The following is a 23,656-nucleotide window of genomic DNA, read 5'->3' as shown; positions in this document are numbered from 1 at the left end:
TTAGTTGTACAAACAGTAACACGAGCAGGAAGTCCCGCCTTTTGCTTATCGCCATTGGCTGAAAAAGCACAGGCTATGATTGGTCAGGCCAGGAGTCAATCATAACATTTCGTTCGGCAGGTTTGCAGTGACAGCTGTCACCGCATGCAGAGGTCAAGAAGAAAGAAGCATGGCTGCGTTGTTTAGAGGGTCCCGAAATGTATTGCGAACGTGGAATAAGCATGTTGACATTGCCCTCGGTAAAGTATCTACCCGGATCGCTGTCTCGTCCTGTTCGTGTCTTGCGTGTTCGGATCAGACGGAAACGCTCCTGCTTGATATCCGATGCTAGCTTGTTAGCGTCCCCCCTGGAGATGCTAGATAAAGCATTACAATTTGATCACGGTGTATCAAAGTTGACAGTCAGATGTTTGTTTAGCAAACAGTGCCTTTACAGAGGAGCAAATTAAAGAGAGGTGAATGGCTCGCTTCTGCTAATTTTAGCTAACAATTACGTGGATGCAAATCCCCCACAGTGTTTTACGTATGCAATGTGTTGGCAATAACCATTATTTTAGAAGACGATTGCTCAGGTCACATTATTCCTCTGTAATAATGCTAACAGTCGTATAGCAACAGATTACTTAACATCACTGTCTAAACACTGATTTCTTCTATTCCTACCTTACTAGTATAGTTTACTTTCACTTGTATCACCATTTAGGTTCTTTTTAGTGCCTCAATAATGTTTATAAATCTGAAGCTGTTTCGTGTCCCTGGTGGCAGTCGCATGGATGCAGAAAATATCATTTATGATGTTGTTTTCTCGCCCACCACAACCACCCACAGAAAACTCCAACCCCGAGTCCTGTCCAGTTGAATGTCAAAGTCCAGTGTAATGTAACAACATTTGCATATCGTGGGCTGGTAGGATGTTACAAAAAACATATTTAGACAGGACAAGTATTGGTGTCATATGAGTATCATATATATATATATATATATATACATGAATTAAACTTTATTTATTATAAAATAGGGTTGAGAAAGTAAAGAAAACACTTTTTTTTTATAATTTTTAAGATTTTCCCATGTGCCTTTTCAGCAGTGTCACAAAGTCAGGGCAGTCTCATTGCTGCTATTTGCCACAATATGCTAAGGTTAAGCCCAAATGTAAACATTCGTGTTTAAAGTTGGAAAAAATAGCTGTAATGGAGATGTAAGGATATTAAAACCTTTGTCACATATCTCAGATGCTTTCCATGTAGGTATCTTCCTCTAATTTGTATTTTGTACAGTTGTTGATTGAATACAATTTAGGTTAAGCTGTTTAGAGTCGAAGGTATGTTTTCTCCCACAGTCCTAAACCGCACAGCAGGTTTATTAAAGAGTCTTAATCATCCATCGGTGGCCCTGTGATTGACCGATGATAGTCTAAGCTGGGATTGAAGGAAGGATTCACATTTTGAAAGTGATCATTAGCTTAACCCCTTGTTTACCTTTATTATTATCCCCTTTGATTGTGTCATACACTGCAAAATGAAACGGTTTTCAGCTTCACTAGTGTGTTTTACTATGATTAGTTACCTGCCTGACCTCTTGCTGAGGATCTGGATTTATAGCCGGTATATTTGTCAGCATGGTGTAATAAGGATGACGGACAGCGCAGCTGCCACCACTCATTTTTGGAGGGAAAAGAAAAAAAATGCAATGGACTTTGCTGTTGGGCACCCCGAGGGCGCAGGAAGATTGTTATTTTTCAAATATACCTGTACAGATCATATTATTATATTTTATGATCATCTTAATAGGCAATTTTTCATGCAGATACTCGTCTTCAGAAAAAAGACAGGGTTTGCCAAAAGACATCTCCTAAACTGTCCATTTTATTACTACACACCAGTTGAAATAAGAACATCTGTCAGCTTTTCTGATAAAAATATATTTATTATAGTAATAAGTCATTATATGAACATTTTCTTGGCATTTTGTGAGTTTGTTCACTGGCAGTGTTTCAGCCTTTTTATGTTCAGTTTTGTAATATATTATTATCATTATTTCTAACTACTACTGTCCCATGTGGAATATGGTCTGGGATATCAGTATGTTACAAATGTTTTTTGTGAGCATGTAATCTGCGAGTCTTCATCCACACTGCTTATTCTGTCATGCACATCTTGAAGTGTAGATTCCCACCTACAGTTTCTACACAATATTGCAAATCCTCCTCTGCACAATAGCAATCTGTGTTATTTGCTTGTATTTCAGCTAAGGTTAACAGCTCTCGTTTGATCACGCAACTTTATTGTCTCTTTCGATGGCAGTGCGGTCAATGGCTTCAAAAACACCCGTCGGATTCATCGGTCTGGGAAACATGGGGAGTCCCATGGCCAAAAACCTGCTAAAACACGGTTACCCGGTTATCGCAACCGATGTCTTTCCTGAGTCCTGCAAGGAGCTCCAAGACCTGGGTGCCCAGGTAACGGGAATGACTGGCATGGGAGCATTTTTAATGCTTTTATTGTCATTTGGATTAAACAGTGTTGTTTCAAGATGAGAAATTGTCGGTAAATGATCGTCTAATGCCGAGGATGTGTCTGTCACGCTCATCTCGGTTCCTCCAATATTTAGGTGATGGACTCCCCGGCAGAGGTGGCTGAAAAAGCGGATCGCATCATAACAATGTTGCCTTCAAGTCCCAATGTCATAGAGGTCTACACGGGTCCAAATGGCATCCTCAAGTAATTTTTGTGTAAAATAGCATATGACTAAAACACACCACCGGGAACGGTTCAGAATGATGTACAAAATTTTCATCCTTCTTCAGGAAGATAAAGAAAGGAACATTACTGATCGACTCCTCCACCATTGACCCCGCTGTCTCAAAAGAGATGGCAGTCGCAGCGGAGAAGATGGGTGCCGTTTTCATGGATGCTCCGGTGTCAGGAGGTAAGGTCTCACTTATGGAATAATAGAGTTTTTTTTTTTTTTCCTTTTTTTGCAAATATTCAGAACATTTCCTCCTTTCACCCAGCTTTGTACAAAATAAAAGGCTTATTGTAAGCAGGAACGATGTCTGACTTTGACAACGGTTCTCCTGCAGAGAGGGATTGGCATCCTGTTAAGGTAACTGTAGACAACCCAGACTAATCCCAGTCCAAACAAAAACACAATTGGCAGCCCTTGCAGCAGCCCTGCGTGTTGCCAAGATCCTCAAAAAGCATACACATGGCATTACACACAGGAAATATAAGTTTTCCGTGTACAAGTTGGCACATTTTTGTGGTATGGTAAAGTGGTGTGTTTTATCAAAGTCATCAATCCATATATATTCATTTATAATGCCTATCACTATGAGGGCAATACTGAACATCTGTTCTTTTGTTGCAGTGATCAAGTTGCATCAACTATTAGAATATCTTTCAGCGTCAGTCAGGTGACCAAGGGGGAAAACCTCAGTGGGCCTTATCATTGCCCACTGAGACCCCAGGAAGTCGTCTCACCTTGAGAAATTTGGCTACATTTGATTTTAATCACTGATTGCCACCGTTGTAGCCCTTACATATCAGTGCTTTTAAGGCAGTTGAAATAAGAACGCACGAAAACTTGCCTCTTGGCGTCAAACCTTTTGAGAGATTATTCATATGAAACGGCAATCGGGCCCGCGACCCCTCTCTCTGACTCCCGAACACACTCGCGCTCTTTTGTGTATCTAAACTGTGGGACGTCTCGGGTTAATGCGAGGACATGGGTTTAATTACCGAGCGGTAGGTTGCCCTCTCAAGATTTTATTGCTGCATTTGACCGGGGGTCTTGAAGGCAAGGTTAAGGTTTTAAGTCCTCATTATGTCTGCGCTGTCTGCTCATGACGGCTCCTTGACAGAGGCCAGGATCGCCAGTCGTTCTTAATAGGCTGAATTGCGGCGGAGAATCCCATGTCTGAGCTTTTCAAGTTGATGGACCCGTAATGGAGAGTATCCCGTGTTAGGGCCTTTCATGTCAGATAAAGAGTCATAAAGAGGAGAGAAACTGCCCTCACATGGAGCAGAGGGGAGGAGGGAGATAAGATACGAGGGAGACACTTCTCAGTAAAACTGTCCATCTCTTTGTCTTTCCTCGGCTTTCGCGCTCTCTCTAAGACACACGTGGAACTTTTTTTTTGATCCAGGTTTGCCCTGAAGGTATGCCATGTGGTCTCGCGACAAGCCCGTCATAGTCTATTTGCCCCCGTCTTGCGCCATCTTTTAATTAAAGCGCAAACGCACCGTTACCCCACTGCCATTACAAACACAGACAAGGCCCGCACCGGCATGTTTACCAGCTGGCGTCTGCAGGACAGACCTACAGCAGCCGCCAAGATCATTCTTAAGCCAGTTACTCTCCCTTAACACACAGACTGTTTACATACTATAGACGGTGAACAGTGTGTGTGTGTGTGTGTGTGTGTGTGTGTGCAGTCAAGGTCCTGTGTCTCCTGTCTCCCAGCTAAGCTTCGTTTACTAGCCCAAGATGACCAATGATTTATCCGCTACCATCCCAGCATCAACAGTTTGCTCTACACCGGTTACACGTGCCTGCAAAACCAAATGCTAACTTTGAACCGGGTTTGCGAACGTTTTATCCGACCCGACTGAGATAATGTTTAAGGCTGTGGAGACAGAAAAAAATGGTAGGTCTGAACGAAATACGCACATTGGTAATTAAATGAATCCATTTAAATGTGATCAGAATGTGCACAATTAGAGGTTGGAGATGCGGGTTGGTGATTTTGTTGTGGATTCTTCAAGGTTTGCTAGTTTGCCAGTTGGCGAGAAACGATAAAGTGGCTCCGCTGGAGCAGCGTGGTGTTTGCATGCCTGGGTGGTATATGAATTGTCTAGCCAGGAGATGGCACCCTACCCAAATAAGGCACTTTTGCACTCGGGACGTTTGTGCACTTGGGACGAGTGCGGGTGACACGAGTTCAGCGTTATGGCCGCTCTGCCTTTTTCACGGAAATCACTCAGACGTGTCACAAAAGCGCAGGGACTGGTGATGAAATGAATGACAGTTGAATTCAATGAAGCGGCCTTACACTGGAAATTTTAACTTTCAATATCTTTATCCATATTACATTACATTACATTACATTACATTGCATTTGGCAGACGTTTTTATCCAAAGCGACTTACAATAGATGGTTACAATAGAACCATCACATAGCATGTGATGGTTTGTAATTAACACCTTTTATTTCCATTTCTCCTCCAGCACAAAGTAATAGTCCAATGTGCGATTTGTCGTGTTTTGCACAGACATTGTGTGCGTCACCGGAGGTTTTGGCGGGTAGTTGTGGAATCCAAATGACGGAGTCATAACCCCTTTTTAAAAGAAGCTAGCAAAAAAGAAGAAAAAAAATCCTCCGCCATCTTTCACTTTCTTTCTCACGGGCGACCCGCTGGGGTTTATTTTTACAGAGCGTTTGCCGTGGCGGCCTTCACCCGGCATAGCCCAATGAGATTTTTTTCTTTTTTTTTTAATGCAAACGTCTCCCCGCACCGACACGGCTATGTCGAAGCGATATTTCCGGCGCGCTAGACTCCGTTTGCAAACACACACTCCGGTCTGGTGTCGTTAAAAGTGCCCGTGCATGCAAAGTGGGCCCACAACAAAAGCAGCTCTGATGTCACACACTCGGGGTGTTGGCACACTAATGGCAAAAATAGTCTAACTAACAAGTGGGGTCGTTAGCAGTAATTACCCAGAATGCCCGTGTTTTGTGTCTGTGTGCTTATGGTGGGCTGCCACAAATCTAAGGGACGACTTATTAAAAAAAAAAAAACTGTCATTCCGTTTTTTTCTAAGCATCGGGGAAAGTTAGCCGTCGACGCGAACGGCGAAGTCACGCTGCCGCGGGACGTTCAGGTCGAACGTCGCTTTTTTTGCGAGGTCTTAAAATCTCCAGCTAACTAGGCCGAGTCTCAGCACCGCTCCGATCATATCCAAACCACATCAACTCGAGCCCCGCTCATGCAGTGTGTCATTTGCCGACAGTTCGAACGTCATCCCCCGGCCTGTCGGATCCTGTTCAAGCCAAGGCTGGCACCATTTGGTTCATAAGTCTATGCTGCCAATCTACTCTGCTGACAGATTTAGGCTTTATTTGTCCCTCCAGGCCCTAAAGACCTGGACCTGCATCCGCAAAGATTAATTTGACCCCGACTTACAGCGAATGGGATGAATTTGATAATGCAATAAATAATTGGGCAACAGATTTAACAGCTACTGGGATCCTGTTTCACTCTGTCCTAAGTGGATAACATTAACAGATAATATGTGATGCAGCCCAACACAGTTGAAAGAGCTCTGAATGGACTCTTAATTTTAATTTATTTTTGTTTGTTTCTTAAATTTGTGAAAGCACGGCTGACATGTTCAGCAGGTTCAGCACACCTGCTGAGTAAGCAGCCCCCTCAGGGCGTTCAGAGTGATTCACTCCCAACAGAAGATTTTCCTGACATCTGAAAAGGAAAATTAAAAAAAAAAAAACGTTACAAAGGGCATTTTGGAGGAACCCTTTGGCACTCGATGTGTTGAAATATATCTATGAGGTTTACTGTCACCCTTTGAAAAATCGCAATGATCGCAAAACTAACCACGGTCACCAAGTATAAATCATATTGTACATTTTGTCCCATTTTATAGCAGCGCTGTGCTCTGAATTCACCTCATGCCGGCCCGTTTTAGTATTTTCCCCGTTGTGCATTACAGGTTATGTAGTTGTCATGTCACGCTGTTCATAAATCAATGCAGATCAAGGGGAAATTGATGATCGGCAGTATAGATTGTGGCGGCCGAGAGTATTTTATTAAACTGTGAGGCGCTGAGGCAAAAAAATAAAAGTATGAAATGTTTGTGAAATTTGTTTCCATTGCTTTTCAATTAACCGGTTCATTAATAAATAGTAGAAGCAAAAACTGAGAAATGCCAGCGTCTTCTTACCAGCTGTCGTCCTTTGGGGAGGAATTTGCTCCTTGTCCGGCAGGTTTGCTGGAGACCCCAGCAGGGTCTTCTCCCACCGCCCTCCCAAATTGCTGAAAAATTTACAAATGTGTCGATAACTTGCCTTTTATGCTGTCTTTAGTTGTAGATTGATGGATGGAAAAAGAAGGTGTGCTGAGTCTACGTATTAGCGGCTAACCTCTTAGCGGGAAGCGTCTCTGTTTACAGATGGCAAGTTGCTGCCGTAGTTGTATTCCTTCTTCATGGTGATGGTCGCCTGACCGATGAGACCCGGCGCTTTTTGCTGTAATTCACCTGAAAGAGACTTTGCAGTCTCGTATTTTCAATTTTTCACCTTTTTGACAGCTTTTTTTTTCGTCGGGTGGACAGCTCAGGTCGACAAAGAGAGAGCATTGGAAAAAGCACGCTGTAAAAGCGAATCCTTCGAATCTAAACATCTTATAGGAATGTAGTTGATGTGAATAAATACGGGCCAGAAAAAAGAACATTTAAGGCCGAATATGGCCCGCGGGCCGTAGCTTGCCAACCTCTTGGTCAACACCATTTTGGTTGTCACACTAATATGTCAGTTTTGAAAGGCAAAAGACAAGGTGATAGATGCAAAAAAAAAAAAAATTCAATACTCGATGTCAAAAAAATTCACTAATACATTATAATAAATAATGATCATAGTAAATCTATTATGAATAAATTCATAATACATAATACACCTGTCAAAAAAATTAAACTTGGAGTTTTCAGGAAATTATTCATTTGACATGTCACAAATTTGAAGGGAAATCTGAAAGTACAAAAAAATCGTATTCCTTGGCGAGGCAAACTTGTCTCGGTGAAATCTGCCTGCAGGACGTGTGGCCGGAGGAAGTACCAGATCACTTAGGCCAAACTAATCCGGTCTGAGAATGGGATTAATGATGGAAGTGTCTCTGAGACAGTTGACCGGAGGACCGTGCCTCTCGCGGTGGCTTCAGGAATCAGGTTGGATAGATGCGGCGGGGGTGGGGCTGTTGCCGTCTTGACATTTTGATGGCTAACCAGCGCGAGCGGGACAGCGGCCCAAGGACTAGATTAGCATAACAAGCCTTTTCACTGACTGATTCCAGTGACACAGTTTGGGTGGGAGTGGAGTGACCAGGGACGGTGATGATGGAGGAGGGTGCTGATGGGGGTACTCTTGCCTATGCTCCAGATGGAGGCAGACCCACAGCAGCTGGAGACTGGATTGCACTCCTTTTTCCCCTATGTCATCTGCTGCGTGTGTTCATTGTATGCAGACGTATGTGTGTGTGTGTGTTTGCAAGCAGACACATGGTCAGCTGGTGTATGAGTCTCTCAAATCCAAAACCTGTCCTTCAAATGTCACCTTTATACGTGAAACAGCATGTCACTCAACTCAAAGGGAATTAGCACGCTGTCTATTTGACAGACAGTATGGGTTGTGTGTGTGTGTGTGTGTGTGTGTGTTTAATAGCCTAATTCTTTATCATTATTAACTGCTCTTTTCTCCTGCAACTCTTGTTAGGCGAGGAAGAGGATTGATTGTGGATCTCTAATGCCTCCTTCACTGTCACCTACCATTGACCAGGCTCTCCCCAATGGAATAGAGCAGTTACTGATAGTGATGATGATGATAATGATGGTGATGATGATTAAGGCCGGCCCGGTGGTCGATGGATGCGCGCCACAAACTAAAACACAAACGCCTCGACTCTTCAGCTAAATCGCCTTTTTTTTTCCCCCCAAGGTTTACGTGAAAAGCGTTCGCGTGTGGGGTTCGGTTCCCGCGGCGCTTCTCAACAGGAGACGATAAATAGCCCGCTGCTGGCATCGCTATTCGACATTAGCAAAGTTGGCAGATAATAATGCTGCTTTTTTTTTTTTTTTTTTTTTTTTATATGCTCGAGTATTCCCCCGCACAACGATATCCGTTGTGCTCTTTACAGGGCTTGTAAGGGTGTTTAATTTGCGCGAAAAAAAAGTTTTGCCCTCGGGCATAATTATATTGGCGGGCCACATAAGGCTGCGTTGTTGGCCTGTAAACATCCTACTGGATTACACGGCGAGCGGTCAACTCCCATTGATGTCATGTTAAACTGTTTTTGTCTGAATTTTAGATTCCTAGAGAGAAGCCAGAATCTGGACCTTTTATTAGCGTTTTCTTTAAATAAAATTGCAAGGGGGTTAACACTTTGCAATCCATTAGTTAAATGTCATGGCGTCGAATGCAAAAGCTAAAACAGGCTTGATGTGATCACGCTATTGTTGTGTGAGACTGTTTTTTCATGCAGCGGGTCGCGGATTCACAAACGCCGTTTAATTTTAAACTCACAACCAATAAAAAAAAAAAAAAAAAAAGGATCTACCGCTTGTAACTTTTAGACACACACCCTCACAGCAACCTATTGATGTGTTACTGCCGGCTGGCGCTGAGATTTGCACCTGTCCAAAACACACACCGTGCGCAGGAACGGACGCCGAGCGCGCAGACGTTCCCGCTGGCTTTGCGCACAGACATCCCACTTCAAAAAAAAAAAAAAAAAAAAACGAGCCAGAGTTTAAAAGGTTACGAGGCTCCCGTGAATCGTTTTGTTTGATTCTTTTGGTGTGTCGTGAAAGAAGGCGCTAATGAATATAGTGCTCACTACAAACGGCCCAAACCAAAGTTGCTTCTCTGATCTCCCTTTACCCGCACACAACTAGTTTCATCTTCTTACGTCCATAGTTAATTCCCGCGGTGGAGGGCCTGCTGTTAAGCATCTGTCCTAATGCCTGCGTTCTAACCCGTTCGGAGAAGAAGGTGGTGTTTTCCGTGCTTTGAGCGTCTTACGACATTGCGCGACACACGCTTTGGGCTCAGCCCCTCCTCTCCCCGTTTTATAGGCTTTTGAGTACGTGAAAGAAAATTTTGTTTTCCAGCAGCTCCAATAAAACGTAGCTGAATAAACTCCACGGAATAATCATTTAACATCAAAATAGCTGCTACTTGGGTTGCATTTAGCAACGCTATTATTTTCCATGCTTGGTGTCAGATATTTGTACAGTGGAATCTTGACTTACGAATTTTCAGATTTTTTTATATTTTTTTATTTTGTTTTTTTTATTTTATTTTTTCCTTATGATGCATGCACAGATCTGAGTTAGGAGCAAGCTAGATGATTTGACACCGACGTGGCCGCCGCATGGTTGCCCGGAGAAAATCCTGGAAAAACACGAGGGAGGTGTGCCTGTTTTGGACTCGTCCGTGAAGAGATGGAGAATTTTTTTTATTGGTGGGATACGGTGACAGAGAGCATCATCTGTGAGGTGTCGGAAGAGCCATTCGAGTGGCAAACGAGTGGCATTTACTCCGTCGCTAAATGAAGTTTAGACATAAAGGATAGCAAAGTGTGCTAGTTGTATTTTGCAATACATCATAGCATTAAGTGTGTAGTGAGCAAGTTAAGCAATAGAGCGAAAACGGAAAATCTTCATCCTATCTTCAAGGTAAATACACTTAATAAAACCAGTTTATTTCACCCTTTTTTGCATTTTTAATGCATTATTTGTCTAGTATACCTTCTTTTTCTTACTTGAAAATATACTGCTCAAAAAAAAAAAAAAAGGAACACTTGAACAACACAATGTAACTCCAAGTCAATCACACTTGTGTGAAATCATAGTGTCCACTCAGGAAGCAACACAGATTCATTTTGACTTGTTTTAAGGACATTACATCAAAGTTGGATCAGCCTGGAGTTTGTTTTTACACTTTAATTTTGAGTGTGATTCCTAATCCAGACCTCCATGGGTTGATACAATTGATTTCCATTGATCATTTTGGTGTGATTTTGTTGTCAGCACATTCAACTGTGTAAAGAGCAAAGTATTTCATAAGAATATTTCATTCATTTAGATCTAGGATGTGTTTTTTAAGTGTTCCCTTTATTTTTTTGAGCAGTGTACATAACAAAACCAAATTAGTAGTTCAATTTAATTTGACATACGGCCACAGAAAAAATGAAACTCGTAAGTCAAGGTATGACATGATATCCATGTTCCTATTCCCATGTAGATACCTTTTATTAACATTTCCATGTTCCTCTTCCGAAATCTTCCATTATGCCCTCATCTACCTGGCCAACAGACACACACACACACACTCGGATGTGGACACCTTGTCTCCCCCCGCCCCCTAGGGGGCGTTGTGTCGTTGTCGCGGCGCTAACGATCCCGGACTGTCACTCCCGCTGGGATGGATGAGCCGGCGGAGCGGGCACTCAAGAAGAAGCCTCATTAGGATTCCCCCTTAATCCGTCTCTGACAGGACTGGCCCGGGAAGGCGACGTCCCTTTGCACACACACACACACACACACACACACACACATTGAGAGTACAGGCACAGCGAAGACACAATTACACCTCACACGTGCAAAGACAAATGAACTTTGGTCTGTGCACAGCGAACAGACTCACCGGAACGCTGGCAGACACATGCATACATATTGTTATGTTAATGATGTGTTTTTCTTCCCACAACGAGGATCCTCCATCATCCCCCCCTTGTCACTGTTTATAGAAATCCTCTACAGATCATAAGAGCTTATTATGGGTGATTAGTTAATTTGAGGGAGGGATGACGGGAGGTATGTAGCGAGATCGTTATCCTCCTCTCCCGTCTTTCTCTCGCTCTCCGAGTTTCTCGCTCCCTCTCGCTCTTTCGTGAGATTTATCGATCCGCGCATTGATCGCGTTATCAATAATCTCCTCTTTAGTTGCCCGTGAACGGCGATCTCCACTAATGAACCGCTACAAAATGTCACGCCGCGCTTTCTCGTCCGCGTGCGTGAATGTGAGAGAACGTGCTCGAGGGTGCGTTTATATGCCCGCGCAGTTAAAAACTTGGAAATAGAAATAGCATGGAGATAATGTTTATTATTGTGATTACATTTTTTGAGCAAAATCCATTCCGTCCATGAAAAACGAGGTAAATCTATCCCGTGTGTTTGTGTGATTGTTGTTAAGCGTGGGTTCATGCTTGACACGCATACGACCCGTGTAGCGGCATCATTCCATGTTATTGACAACAGCGCTACCAATTAAAAGGGAGGGTGTATATTTGTGTTTATAGCCGATGGAGATCCACTCCTTCCGGTCTCCTGCACTGATAATGTGATTTCAGCTCCTTTGTACACGCTAATTCCCCTTTTTAATTATTAACACTGACATTATTAGGTTTTCAGCATTAAGGGGTCTTTCATTACGGCTCGATGACGCCCTCCCCGAAGAGCGTTTTCGTCCTCGCCGGCTCTCCGCAGCCCCCCCACCCCACCTCCCCCGCAATTTAACCGAAAGCGCTAACAAGCATTAGTGTTTAAGTCCGTTCCATAACGCAAGTTTGTTTTTGTTTTTTTTGCATTGGGGACCCAGCAGAGGCAGCGGGGGGGGGGGGGGGGGGGGGGGGGGGGATGGGGGAGCAGGGGGCGGAGTTGCTTCCAACAACATGGCACGCTCCTTAAGCCATCAGGCACGGGGAGGGACGCCTAATTGAACATGATAAAGTGTAAAGTTAATTACCCCTCACGCCTGTCACCGATACTCGGGCCGAGGAGGGGCGGCCTCGGGCACAGCTGCCGGTGCATGTGCGAGACAAGGGAGAGTATTGGTTGGTGACAGGACAAAAGGCAAGAGCTCCCATGAGGACTGTGAGGGGGATGATGGCAAAAATCAGCTTTTAAAGACACCCCTGTCCCTCTGGTGCTACTTAACACCCCTGGCCCTCTTTGATACTCTCTCACACACACACACACACAAGTAAAAAGCACAGATGGATTTGTTGAAACAGTCAAGTGGTTAATTTGTTTATATTTCTCTTCAATACCCCTGTTTATTAACCCGCTGTCTACTTAACAACGGTTTGTAGTTTTGGGAAATGGAGCTCTCTTTCCTGCACTTGTGAGACTGCTGTGCCAGTCCATTCATATGTGTGTGTGTGTGTGTGTGTGTGTGTGTGTGTGTAGGTGCCGGGGCCGCCAACATGGCGAAGCTGACCTTCATGGTCGGCGGAGTAGAGGAGGAATACCAGGCGGCGCAGGAGTTGCTCACCTGCATGGGCGCCAATGTGGTGTACTGTGGACAGGTCGGCACTGGACAGGTAGCAACATCCAACATTAAGATAAGATAAGATAAGATAAGAACAACTTTATTTATCCTGAAGGAAATTGTTGTGCCAGAGTTTCAAGCAAAAACATGACAATAATAGTAGGAAGGAGGGAGAAGAAGAAATACAATAAAATATAAATTGTCAAGGTTAAGCTCGGCTTAGCCCGGCTGATAGCTTGTTTTGCTACCGTGCTACGTGCACATGCGGGACTCTGAAACCATATTACACAACGAAAACATTTATATCAGTTAATATGCGTCCTCGTCTTCGTGGCATCTTCTGACCTAATGGCCTGAGGCGGGACGTTCCAGTGTCCCATGATGTGAACACAACTCTGTAGACTTGCAAACTTTTAGCGTTAGCGTCTGCGATGGGGAAAAAAAAAAGCTTTGACCCTGGGGAAAATATAACAAATAACATGCTATGACCAGTCAGTCAACATTTCATTGAATCGTTTGTTTCCTTCATTCTATCCTGCTAGAGGCCATCACCATATCAAGTTATTTTTCTTGGAATATAAAGAAATAGCATCCAGTATTGTGCCAGTTGTGTGGAATTGAAGTAATGGGAGCATTGCCGTGTTCTCTTCTTGGTTTTAATCCCCAAGGCAGCGAAGCTTTGCAACAACATGCTGCTGGCTATCGGGATGATCGGGACCGCAGAGACCATGAACCTTGGCATCAGGTACTGTGTTGGGAAGCAAAGCGCCGTATATCTTTAGTACGCTCGCCAGATCTACCGTTTGTCTTCAGACCCTTCATCGAGTGTGTAAAGCGCCCCGAAGGCAGGGGGCCGTGATTTACGATATGTCAAAGGCAGCCTCTGACAAACCTGAAATTTTTGGCCGGCCCTAAAATCGGGTCAAAAAGGCTCTGGAGCTGCACAGGTGTACGCCTGAGCTCAAGGTTGGAGGCTTTTGACACAGTCCGAATCAATTTTGCTGCAAAGTAGCCCCTGAATATAGCTGTCACTGTAATAGCAGCCGCTGTAACAGTTGTCGTAATTTACTACTTAAAAACAGGTTTGGAAATCCGCGTGTCGGCGTGTTTGGTTTATGGAACTGTAGAAATGGGGTCAGCCCGAGTCAGGCCTGTCTCTGACGGAGCGAGATGGATGAGGGAGGCGGAGCCACAGCTCTGATTTACATCTGCTGATCGAGCTCTCGCCCAGATCTCGTCACACACCGCGTCGTTGAACGCTAGCTAGAAATTTCGTCATTCATCACGCCGCGATTCGATGCCGGGCAGGCGCGGGTCGTTAATGGCGAGATTCGGGGGTCTTCCGGGTCGGGCGGATAAAAACGAGGAACTGGCCCGGGATATCTGTCAGGATGGGGGGGGGAAAAAAAAAAAACGGATTAAAATGCCGACAGATGTGAATGGATCACAGCGTGCGATTCTTGCCAAAATCCAAATTTCCCGTGGAGTCGTCGCTTGCATATCAATCGTCCATCGGATGAAGGAAACGACCGAAATCGTCCATTTTTGTAGTTTACAGTGAGGATATGGAACCCCCTACTTTCCCGTAATCGTGCGGCTAATATTCCTTTGAATGGGTTGTGCGACCGAGACGGTTCCCTCGTGCACGCGCGTGCACGTCGGCGAATTGCTCTTCACAAAGTGCAGCTGTCTCGGCCCGTCTGATTTATCCGTGCTGAGACAGAGAAGGAAAATTGGCATGAGCGGTCGCTCATAAATCCCCCCGCTAGGCCCCTGAAATATGGAGGCATTAAGGGTGCATCACAGATTTACACATCGCCACAATGTCTCTAAAGCATGCGTGCACACACGCGCACATGCACGCAGACAGATTTACATCCAGCGGCAGTGTGGACAGCTTTTCTTTTTTTTTTTTTTTTTTTTTATTATGACAATTTTTTTTTTTTTTCCAAAACTGCAATAACCTACTACTTACAGTACATGTGCATCATCACAATAAAAAGGCTATGACAAAATGGGTGTAAATGTAAATTTATCTTTTTTTTTTTTTTTTTACTTTTTTTTTTTTTTTTTTTTGCTGCATTAAGTTGCGAGTGGGGAAGCCCCCGCTTACTTCTAACCAAATCCAATCTCTTGGGCTTTATTATAAGGGTTTTCACAAAGACTGCCGTCATTTAGGAAGAGAGCCTGCACCCGTAAATCTCCCATGCTGCATTGCAGCCCCAGCCTCTTATGCAGAAGGGGGACGCTCTCCGAGGTGTGTGTGTGTGTGTGTGTGTGCGTGTGTGTACACTGACACACATGCTGACACAGTCTGACACAAAGGAGACTGAGGAGTCACTGCCAATTTAAAGGAAAACAGCAATAACATTTTATCATGCCGGACTTGGGCCTGATAGAGCTGCCCTTTCTCAAGTGTCTGTGTGCGTGCACGTGTGTGTGTGTGTGTGTGTGTCTTTACCTGTGCGCGCGGACAGACAAACACTGTCGCACACGCGGCTCTGTTCGTTCCAGCTAATTTGTTGATCTCAGATGGAGGCTCGAGCCGTCTCCAGCCGAGCATGACGTTCTCTTAGTGCAAGGAATGGCCGCGCATGGCAATTATGAGTGCACACACACACACACACACACACACACTCACAGAGTCGCTCTACTTGCTTTTCCTCTCCTTTCTTTTGATTTTCGTCACCCTATTAGTCCTACCTCCTCATTTTATCCTCTCCTTTTAATCCTTTCATTTCTCCCCGGCCCGCTGTAATTTCTGCGAGCGCCCAGCTCGTCACTCCGGGGGCCGGCGGGGAAAAAAGCGAGTGTGACAACCGTGATTTTAATGATATGTATTAACATGAAAAGCGAGAGAGAGGGAGAGAAAAGACGCATATCTGCTCCTGTATATATATTGAGTTGAGACAACACACCGTCTGCTGATGAGGGTGGGGGGATTTGTGTGTGTGTGTGTGTGTGTGTGTGTGAACGCACACATCTGTCCTCCTCTGCCCGTAACCGTAGCTCGAGTGAATTGCGAGCATATGTTGCGTCGACGATTAAAGTTGGGCGATAAATGCGCTTGTTGCCGCCGTAAATGAGATAGTAAATGGTGGTGTGTGTGTGTGTGCGCGCGCTCGTTACCTCTTTAATGTAATAATAAACGGGAGAACGGGCGCGGGCTTCCTCCGTCGTGACATCAGACTCGGAGGGGAGACGAGAGGCCGACGACGATCGGCGCCGCGAATGAACTCCACCTGCGAGAGCCGTGTACGTTTTATGCGAGTCAATCTTGTTAAAGCGTGACGTGTCCGCTTCTCCACGCAAATTATATGTGTGGTTCTGTGTGTGTGTGTGTGTAAAATGCGAGTGGTGGAGGGAACAAGGGGGGGGGGGGTAATTCATTGATTTATCGTTAACAGAGGACAACAGCTCCCCGTCAGTGTCGCCGGTTTCTATAACAAATGATCTGCGCGCTCGGACGCGCTTTATTGCAGCTCAGCCAGTAACCTTTTCAGCTGCTGACCCAGAACGCAGGGAGGGGCCGCCATCCTTTGCTGGGTGCGGGAAGGGGGGGGGGGGAGGCGGCGCGCGATGTCAAACATATGTCCCCCAGAGTCCTCAAATGGGGAGGTGTCAGCAGTGAAGATGAGGTGGGGGGGGGGGGATAGTGATAGAGGAAGAGGAGAGGCGGCTTAGCGAGGGATGCTCCTGGATTTAAGGATTCAAGGAACTTTTATTGTCATACCGGCACACCTTACAGTTTGCGGTTCGAAAAAGAAAAAAAAAATTAAAAAATAGTCGGAAAAAAAATGTCCACATTTTTTTTTTTTTTTTTTTTAAATAAGCCATCAAGAAGAGATGGCTAATAAAAAAAAAAATTGTTAGCGGGAAAAACACATGTTCACCCACGCTTTTCCAAAACAGTCCTTTTGGGAAGGGGGGGGGCAGAGCGGACACAAAAGAGACTGCCAGAGGAGGAGGGAGGGGGAGACATGGTGAGCATGTAAATGCAATTCCTATTCTTAATTAGTTAGTAGACAGCCAATAAAAAAACTGCGGTAGTGATGGCAGAACGAGAGCCAGGTGGAGGGAAGGATGGATGGATGGAGGGTGGCCGGCGGCCTGAAGGAGCCACGATGGTTTGACAGTCACGTTGAGGGCAAAGCAGAGCGACAGGCCGGCCGAGGCGGTAGAACGATGACGAAAAGAAAAGGGACGGCGAGAGCGAATCGAGTTTCTCACTCCGTCGCTCGGTCCCTCGCCGTTTTGGCGCATCCCCGCAAACATACGGAAGCAGGTCGCTGCGGCCGAGCTAACGGTACGCAGGGGTCGGACGTGACAGCGAGTTTTATGGCCCGACCACCACCACCTCCACACCCTCCAGTGCCGCTTAACCGTTTCCCCGCCACTTCTTTTTTTTTTTTTTTTTTTGTCCATGAAAAAGGGATGATGAAGGATAGACGTGCTGGTAAACATCAATACTGCATTAGCCGGCATTACAAAGCCTTCAGCCATTAACACTGAGGAATGGCTGCGGACAGCCAGAAGGCTCTGCTGTGGGGGGTTACAGCAATCAACCACTGCCCCGCACCCTCCTCCCTGTTTCTCTTTCTCCCCATTTTGGAAATTAATTCAATCCCCCCCCCCTCCCGCCCCGGTCCCTCTCGAATCCATGCCTGTCCCATTTTCTCATTTGCTTTTGTTGTACAATATTCTTCCTTTCCTCGCACTGCCCCATTTTTGACCTCCCCGCAAAATAAAAGTTCCCCATTTAGAAGTTTCTTCAGTGTGCTCTGTGTGGAAAATGCTAGACGGTAATTTCGGCGATCTGGACGAGAGGATTTTCACCAGGATTTAAGTCAGATTTTATAAATGTGTTGCCAAATCACAACAGATTACACCAATGATTAACAGAAACCCCAAAACAGTAGAACCCGGCTTACGTAAAGAGTATTCGATCAATTGTGAATCAACCTGCAAACAAGCCTCAGTGCAAAAACGCACAAATAAACAAACTCACAGGCTTTCCGTGTTGTGGCATTATCGTGTAGCGCGTTGTTTACATCGTTCATCCCCATGTTCTCCTGTTATAGCAGGAGAACATTGGTAAGTGTTGGTAAGTTAGCTCTCATGATGGTGTCAAAAAACGTTGAGTGCTAGTTCTTGGGATGTTAAGAATTACATTCAATATGAAGGAGGAAATAGTAGCTAAACGTAAGAGCGATGTTGGTGTTATGAATCTGGCCAAGCACAACGACACGGCTAAGTCAACCATCTGTCCGATCCTGAGGAACAACGATGAGCTAAAGACGGCTCATGTGGCTAAAGTCGCGACTACGTTAATGAAGCAAAGGTCTCGGGTTTGATTGTTTGCTTGGATTAGTGAAGACAACCAGCGTTGTCTATAGCTAACGCTATAGCTAACGCTATCTTGGGATAGCGTTAGCGAGGGTCTCATATGCGAGAGGGGTTTACTTTTGCTGATTTAGTGAAGGAAAGGCACTTAAGTGTTAGACTAAAGACTACAGTGTTGACAAGAGGAGAAAGTACAGAAGAGAAACAGCAAAAATTAAAGATATCTTCAATTCCTTTCTATATTTTTGCCACAAATATACCCATAAAAGAGTTTCACAGGAGTAGAGTGTGTTTGGGTGCTGGAGAACCCAATGGGATTTAAATACGTGAGCCGAGGTACCAAGTGCTTCAGGAAAGACTGCCTTTTCCAGTGCAGGAACGTTGCACAGAACGTCTGCGCAGAAGCAGACGGAGGAATCATTGACTGTGTCGTCTCCTTGTCCCAGACTCGGTTTGGACCCAAAGCTGCTGACCAAGATCCTCAACATGTCTTCAGGCCGCTGCTGGTCCAGCGACACGTACAACCCGGTCCCGGGTGTCATGGAGGGCGTCCCCTCTGCTAACAACTACCAGGGCGGCTTCGGAACGACGCTAATGGCCAAGGTATCGTCACATCTGACGTCAACCACAAATATAGCCGTTGTCTTGATTTTTGTGATTCATTTTGCGTGTCAACGCCGCTCCCTCGGGGTTCGTTCTGCTTCAATTCTAATTCATGCCTTGTTTGTCTTTTTTTAATTTTAATAAATAGTTCTGTGTTTTCACAAAATTTCACCATTTTAGCTCATCCGCGTCTTGGAGAATCTGTGTATCTCTGGAGTGATTACGTTGTCTTCCGTGTCTTCCAGCCCTCTAAGCAGCCACAGTCCAACTCAGCCTTGACAATAATGAAGAATATTTGAACCCAAAACACTGTTTTCCTCATCATAACCAGAAAACCTTTCGTCCGCTATGATATATAATTTCCTGTCGTGGTTTTACAGCTGGTGAGCTACGCTGGTGACCATCATCAACAGTGATGTAAAAAGTCTTCTGTGTCAAAGTGCCGTCGGGTGTCTTTTCCCCCGTTAGCTAACTCCTTACTTATTTCAGCAAAAACGTTCATGTTCTGCCGCGAGCCCTGGATATCACCGAAGAGCTGTGACCTCTTCATGGGTCCATTTATTGCCAGTTCTGTCCATTTTGTCATGAGAAAACAGCCATCCGGGGACTGTGATAGTTTTTAAAAATGGCGCTTAGCAGTCCACATAGAGCACCTATGAATGGGCATGGCTTATGAGTTCCACCAAAGACCCTGCCGATGACTAGAGGTCAAATGGTTTAAGGAACGTTGGTTCTTGCTCGTAGTTCGTTTGGTTCAAAGCTTCTAGGAACAACAACTGGCGGCTAACGTTTCTGGCTTTTTCGGGGGGGTTAAAAACTCAACAAAGGTCTGGTGTTCCTCCGCAGGATCTGGGTTTGGCCCAAACGGCTTCCACCAACACAAAGACGCCCATACCTCTGGGCTCCCTCGCCCACCAGATCTACCGAGTCATGTGTTCCCGCGGCTACGCCAACAAGGACTTCTCGTCCGTCTTCCAGTTCCTGCGAGAGGAGGAGGGTCTGTGAGGTCGGCCTTTGGACTGTAACAGGCCCACACAAACAGCGGTATAACACAAAATCATACCCTAATGTCCCTCATCCGACTACGCTCAGGACAGACTAACGCCTTGCCCTTCACTCAAAGACATGAAGTCATGCTGCACTTCAACATATGTCTCGTCGTTTCACCGTGAGTACTTCGGAAAACTGACCTTGGTGTCTCTGGGATCAAAAAAAAAAACATTTTGTTTTACAGCTCCTTTCCCTTTTTTTTGGCTCTGGAAAGATGGAGCGGGGAATATAGTGGAAGGATGATGCACCGTAGATGTACAGCTAACGTCGAACTGTATTTCTTTTTCCCCAGGAAGGGATAAATGCATGGTTTTTCAGGGTTTAGGTGTTTTTTGTTAGATCAAGAGTTCCACATCCCTCTCGCCACAGTGTATCGTCTACAAATCTGAGCATCGCGGTGGCTCAAAGGTTATTTTTCTCGTTTTTTTTTGTGTGTGTGTGTCGTTTTATTTTACGAGCCGTTAACATCATCCACTCCCGAGTCTTCGGGCAATTTATTCTTTTCTTTTTATTCCCATTACCGATGTTCTCCCGCTTGGCTGTTGGGCAAAGATGACCACATACAATGGATCTGCTCTCCTTCCTTGTCTACTGTGAACCTTAGCTGCTTGTTTTTTGCACTGTGTGCATCGCGGTACAATTTGCCGGGCCATTTTTGATCCAGTTACTGAATCAAATTTGAATTTACCTCTCTGCTCCGTTAGTTTACGTCTGTTCAGTAAGCCCCCCGGGAAATCTTATTTTTTATGACCACCGTTTCGGATTTTATACTGCTTATCGGAAACGCCGCACTTTTCTTCTGCCGTTCAGTATTATCCCCTTCTCTGTCTCTCGGCTCGCGGGGCAAACCGTCACTGGATAATGGTTCCGCCTCGCTGTAACCAAATGTACATAATGTATATTTTATACCGTGTTGTAGTTTTGAAAACACATCCATAACACAATGTAACTTTTTTTTTCCTTAAAAGTCATTTTTACTGTCCATAGTTTGTCTCGGATCTGTGAAATAGAGGCTCAGTAGCGCTGTGGCCTAAAATAAAACTTCTGCTGCAAAATTTTCCCTTTGTCTGGTTTTATGTAAAGTGGGATCATCGCGTGCATCATGCCTCCGTCGTCTGCAGTCCGTTTTAAATTCATTCGTCATGTCTTAGTTTCTGCGGGGCAACATGGTGGCTCTAAATCCTAAATCTTCCCTGGTGATGTTTCACTTTAATGAATTCCTGGATTCATGCAGGCTCCAAATGGAGATACATTTTTGGACAGTTTTAGGTGCCTGTGTACCAACCTACACTTTGTTTATCCCTTCTAGCTGACACAGGTTCATGACTGGTGAGGCACGGACTTCATCACAATCAGATTTACAAACATATGAACTCTATAGATTATATTATTCACCAGTTGACTGGCAGCAGTTAACGGGTATGAGCGCCCCCTCATACCGTGAGGCAGGAGAACTGCGTGCCTCACTTAGGGGTGGCTGCTACTTTATGTTCGCACAAGAAACTAGTAACCCACATACAGTTGTTGACAAAAAAAAAAAAAATTGGAAATGTAGTTCATAGAGCAAAAGTGTTTTAACATTTTTATAATCATACAGAGAGGCAGCAGTACGGTCTTATTGCAGAGCAGGCCAGCAGTCAGCCGTCAATGCACAATCTGTGTTGAGACTCAATGGTGCGTGGCCTCACCGCACGTCTCTTAGTATTTGAGCAGTAAACGTGAAAAACAGCAAAGTTAAATGAAAATTACCTTTATAGTGCATATCGCTGATGAATATAACCATTTAATTCTTTTTTTTCGTTTTACATTTTTTTCTTTCCAAGATTGGCAAGTGAGTCACGGCCTGTCCTGCCTCCCCTGACGGCACGTCACTGAATGAAACCATGTAGAAGCAGTGATTATTTTGGGAGTTTCACAGCAAGGCCGCCATATCTGATCGTCCAGGATGTCAGTAAATGAAACCATTTTCATCAGCTTTGCTTCGGTTTTGATTCAATGTTACAGAAGGCGCAATGCTGTTGAGGTATGCTCTTTGGTGCACTTTGACAAGTGGACACTTCCCTGGGTTTTGGGAATATTTGACCAGAAGATCTAGGGGTTTAAAAATTGATCAAATTGATCAAATAGCAATTAATCCACACCCTGGACGCTGACTGTTGTTTCTTTGTTTATTTTGGTTTAAAGTCCAATAAGAAAGCAGCGGAAAGATGGACTTACCATGCATACCTTGCTAACTACTTCCACAGAGGACTGAGGGTCTTGCTTTTGAATTGTTTTTCCACATGTCACCGGGCTGATTTACATATTCGTCCCAGAACTCTGGGCCAAAATCGGAAATACGAACATTGGCGGTCGGGCGGGGGGGGTCGCGGATACCATTTGCCGTTGTCAGAGACCTTTACGACTGCCATTAGATGCTTCCAAATCAGTCCGGGAACCTGCCTTCCGGGGGTGTCCGTCTCTGATCTATCCAGCAGGGACTCGACTCTTGATGTCAGTCGGGGAAAAATAGTAGCAATCATCTCAGAATGATTCCCTTACTTCCATCATTACAATGAGTTGGGGGGGAAGGGGGATAACATGTGGTATTGCTTTAAATAAAGCTTTCTGCGAGGCTGCTGTCTCCTCGCAATGTTTAATGGTGCCGCCGTCGTCTTTAGTGGCAGCCACAGTTGTAGCAGACTGTGGCGAGCAGTTTGCGGTAGGAGTTGTGTTGTGGGCTCGTGACACCCTCTGTTATTGTTCTTGTTGGGAAGCACTTGTCAAATACGATATTATATCCATCTGAGTAAAAACAAGACCAAATACCGTTAGACGTGGCACCGTAAGTCACTTGCGAGGCATGGGGTTTTCGGATCTTTTAACTTGAAAACGCTTGTTTTGGTTTTGCAGACAATAGAATCCTGAGGTCTCAAAGAAGACAAACTACGCCTCTGGCCGGGGCCTGCCGAATTAGGCTGCTGAGCTGATTCATATTTGGGTGTTTTAATTTGCCTGTGTTTTATAGCAGCCTGCTGAGCCGGCGGTTTCCTCATTAAAGGAGACATGAAAGCGGGTTGTAAAGGAGTCGTGGTGAGACTCGCTCGCGTTGACGTCTGAAGGCGATGTTAGAGGACCGAGGGACCGACTGAGCCCGGAGCCAGAGGCCTCGCCCTGCTAGACGGCCAGCCAGTGGCGGGATACCAGACACTTTGCGTCGTATCGTGTCCAATCTGTGTCCGCACCCAGTCTACCATGTCAGGAGGGGTGCACCGGTTGGTGCCCGTTTGGATTTTGGGCTAAAAAACCACGGTGAGCCCAAAAAAAAAAAAAAGGCTTTTTGGCAGCGCTTTGGTGATTTTCCACACGTCCTCGCAATTATATCCGTCCGAGGAAAATCTCAAGATGATTACGTGATCCGTCATGTTTTTTTGCGCTCGGATTTCAGTTCAATTCCCACCTAACTCTGCCCCCCCGCCGTTAAGAGGGAAAGCGGCATCGGCTTGGAGAGCACCCGCTGTGATAAATACCTGACACAACAGCGTTCATTATTTCTCCATTATAACCGCTGGAGGATCCTCTTAGCTGTTTAACGACTCGTTCTTTAAGGAAGTGAGAGCG

The 23,656-nt window shown here is 45.1% G+C and overlaps 1 protein-coding gene across 1 annotated transcript; it reads left to right on the top strand.

Annotated features, from left to right (window-relative positions):
• The first annotated feature begins 117 nt into the window (after nucleotides 1-117).
• hibadha (3-hydroxyisobutyrate dehydrogenase a) lies at nucleotides 118-21,111 on the top strand. Its single transcript, XM_086171484.1, has 8 exons — nucleotides 118-239; nucleotides 2,304-2,458; nucleotides 2,611-2,720; nucleotides 2,807-2,928; nucleotides 12,979-13,112; nucleotides 13,729-13,805; nucleotides 18,850-19,006; nucleotides 19,853-21,111. Exons 1-8 carry the CDS (start codon nucleotides 170-172, stop codon nucleotides 20,009-20,011), a joined length of 984 nt encoding a protein of 327 aa, XP_086027610.1. The 5' UTR covers nucleotides 118-169; the 3' UTR covers nucleotides 20,012-21,111.
• The last annotated feature ends 2,545 nt before the right edge of the window (nucleotides 21,112-23,656 follow it).

The sequence above is a fragment of the Fistularia commersonii genome, chromosome 24 (genome assembly GCF_037954325.1).
Source record: "Fistularia commersonii isolate RoL2024-O1a breed Wild chromosome 24, RoL_Fcom_v1.0, whole genome shotgun sequence".
Classification (NCBI taxonomy): Eukaryota; Metazoa; Chordata; class Actinopteri; order Syngnathiformes; family Fistulariidae; genus Fistularia; species Fistularia commersonii.
This window is presented reverse-complemented; position numbering and strand designations above follow the sequence as displayed.

Excerpts from the sequence above, each read along its gene's own strand:
- hibadha (XM_086171484.1), top strand. The coding sequence starts at position 170 with ATGGCTGCGTTGTTTAGAGGGTCCCGAAATGTATTGCGAACGTGGAAT. Across the intron at positions 2,721-2,806 it reads GGTCCAAATGGCATCCTCAA|GAAGATAAAGAAAGGAACAT; the intron begins GTAATTTTTGTG and ends ATCCTTCTTCAG. Across the intron at positions 19,007-19,852 it reads GAACGACGCTAATGGCCAAG|GATCTGGGTTTGGCCCAAAC; the intron begins GTATCGTCACAT and ends GTTCCTCCGCAG.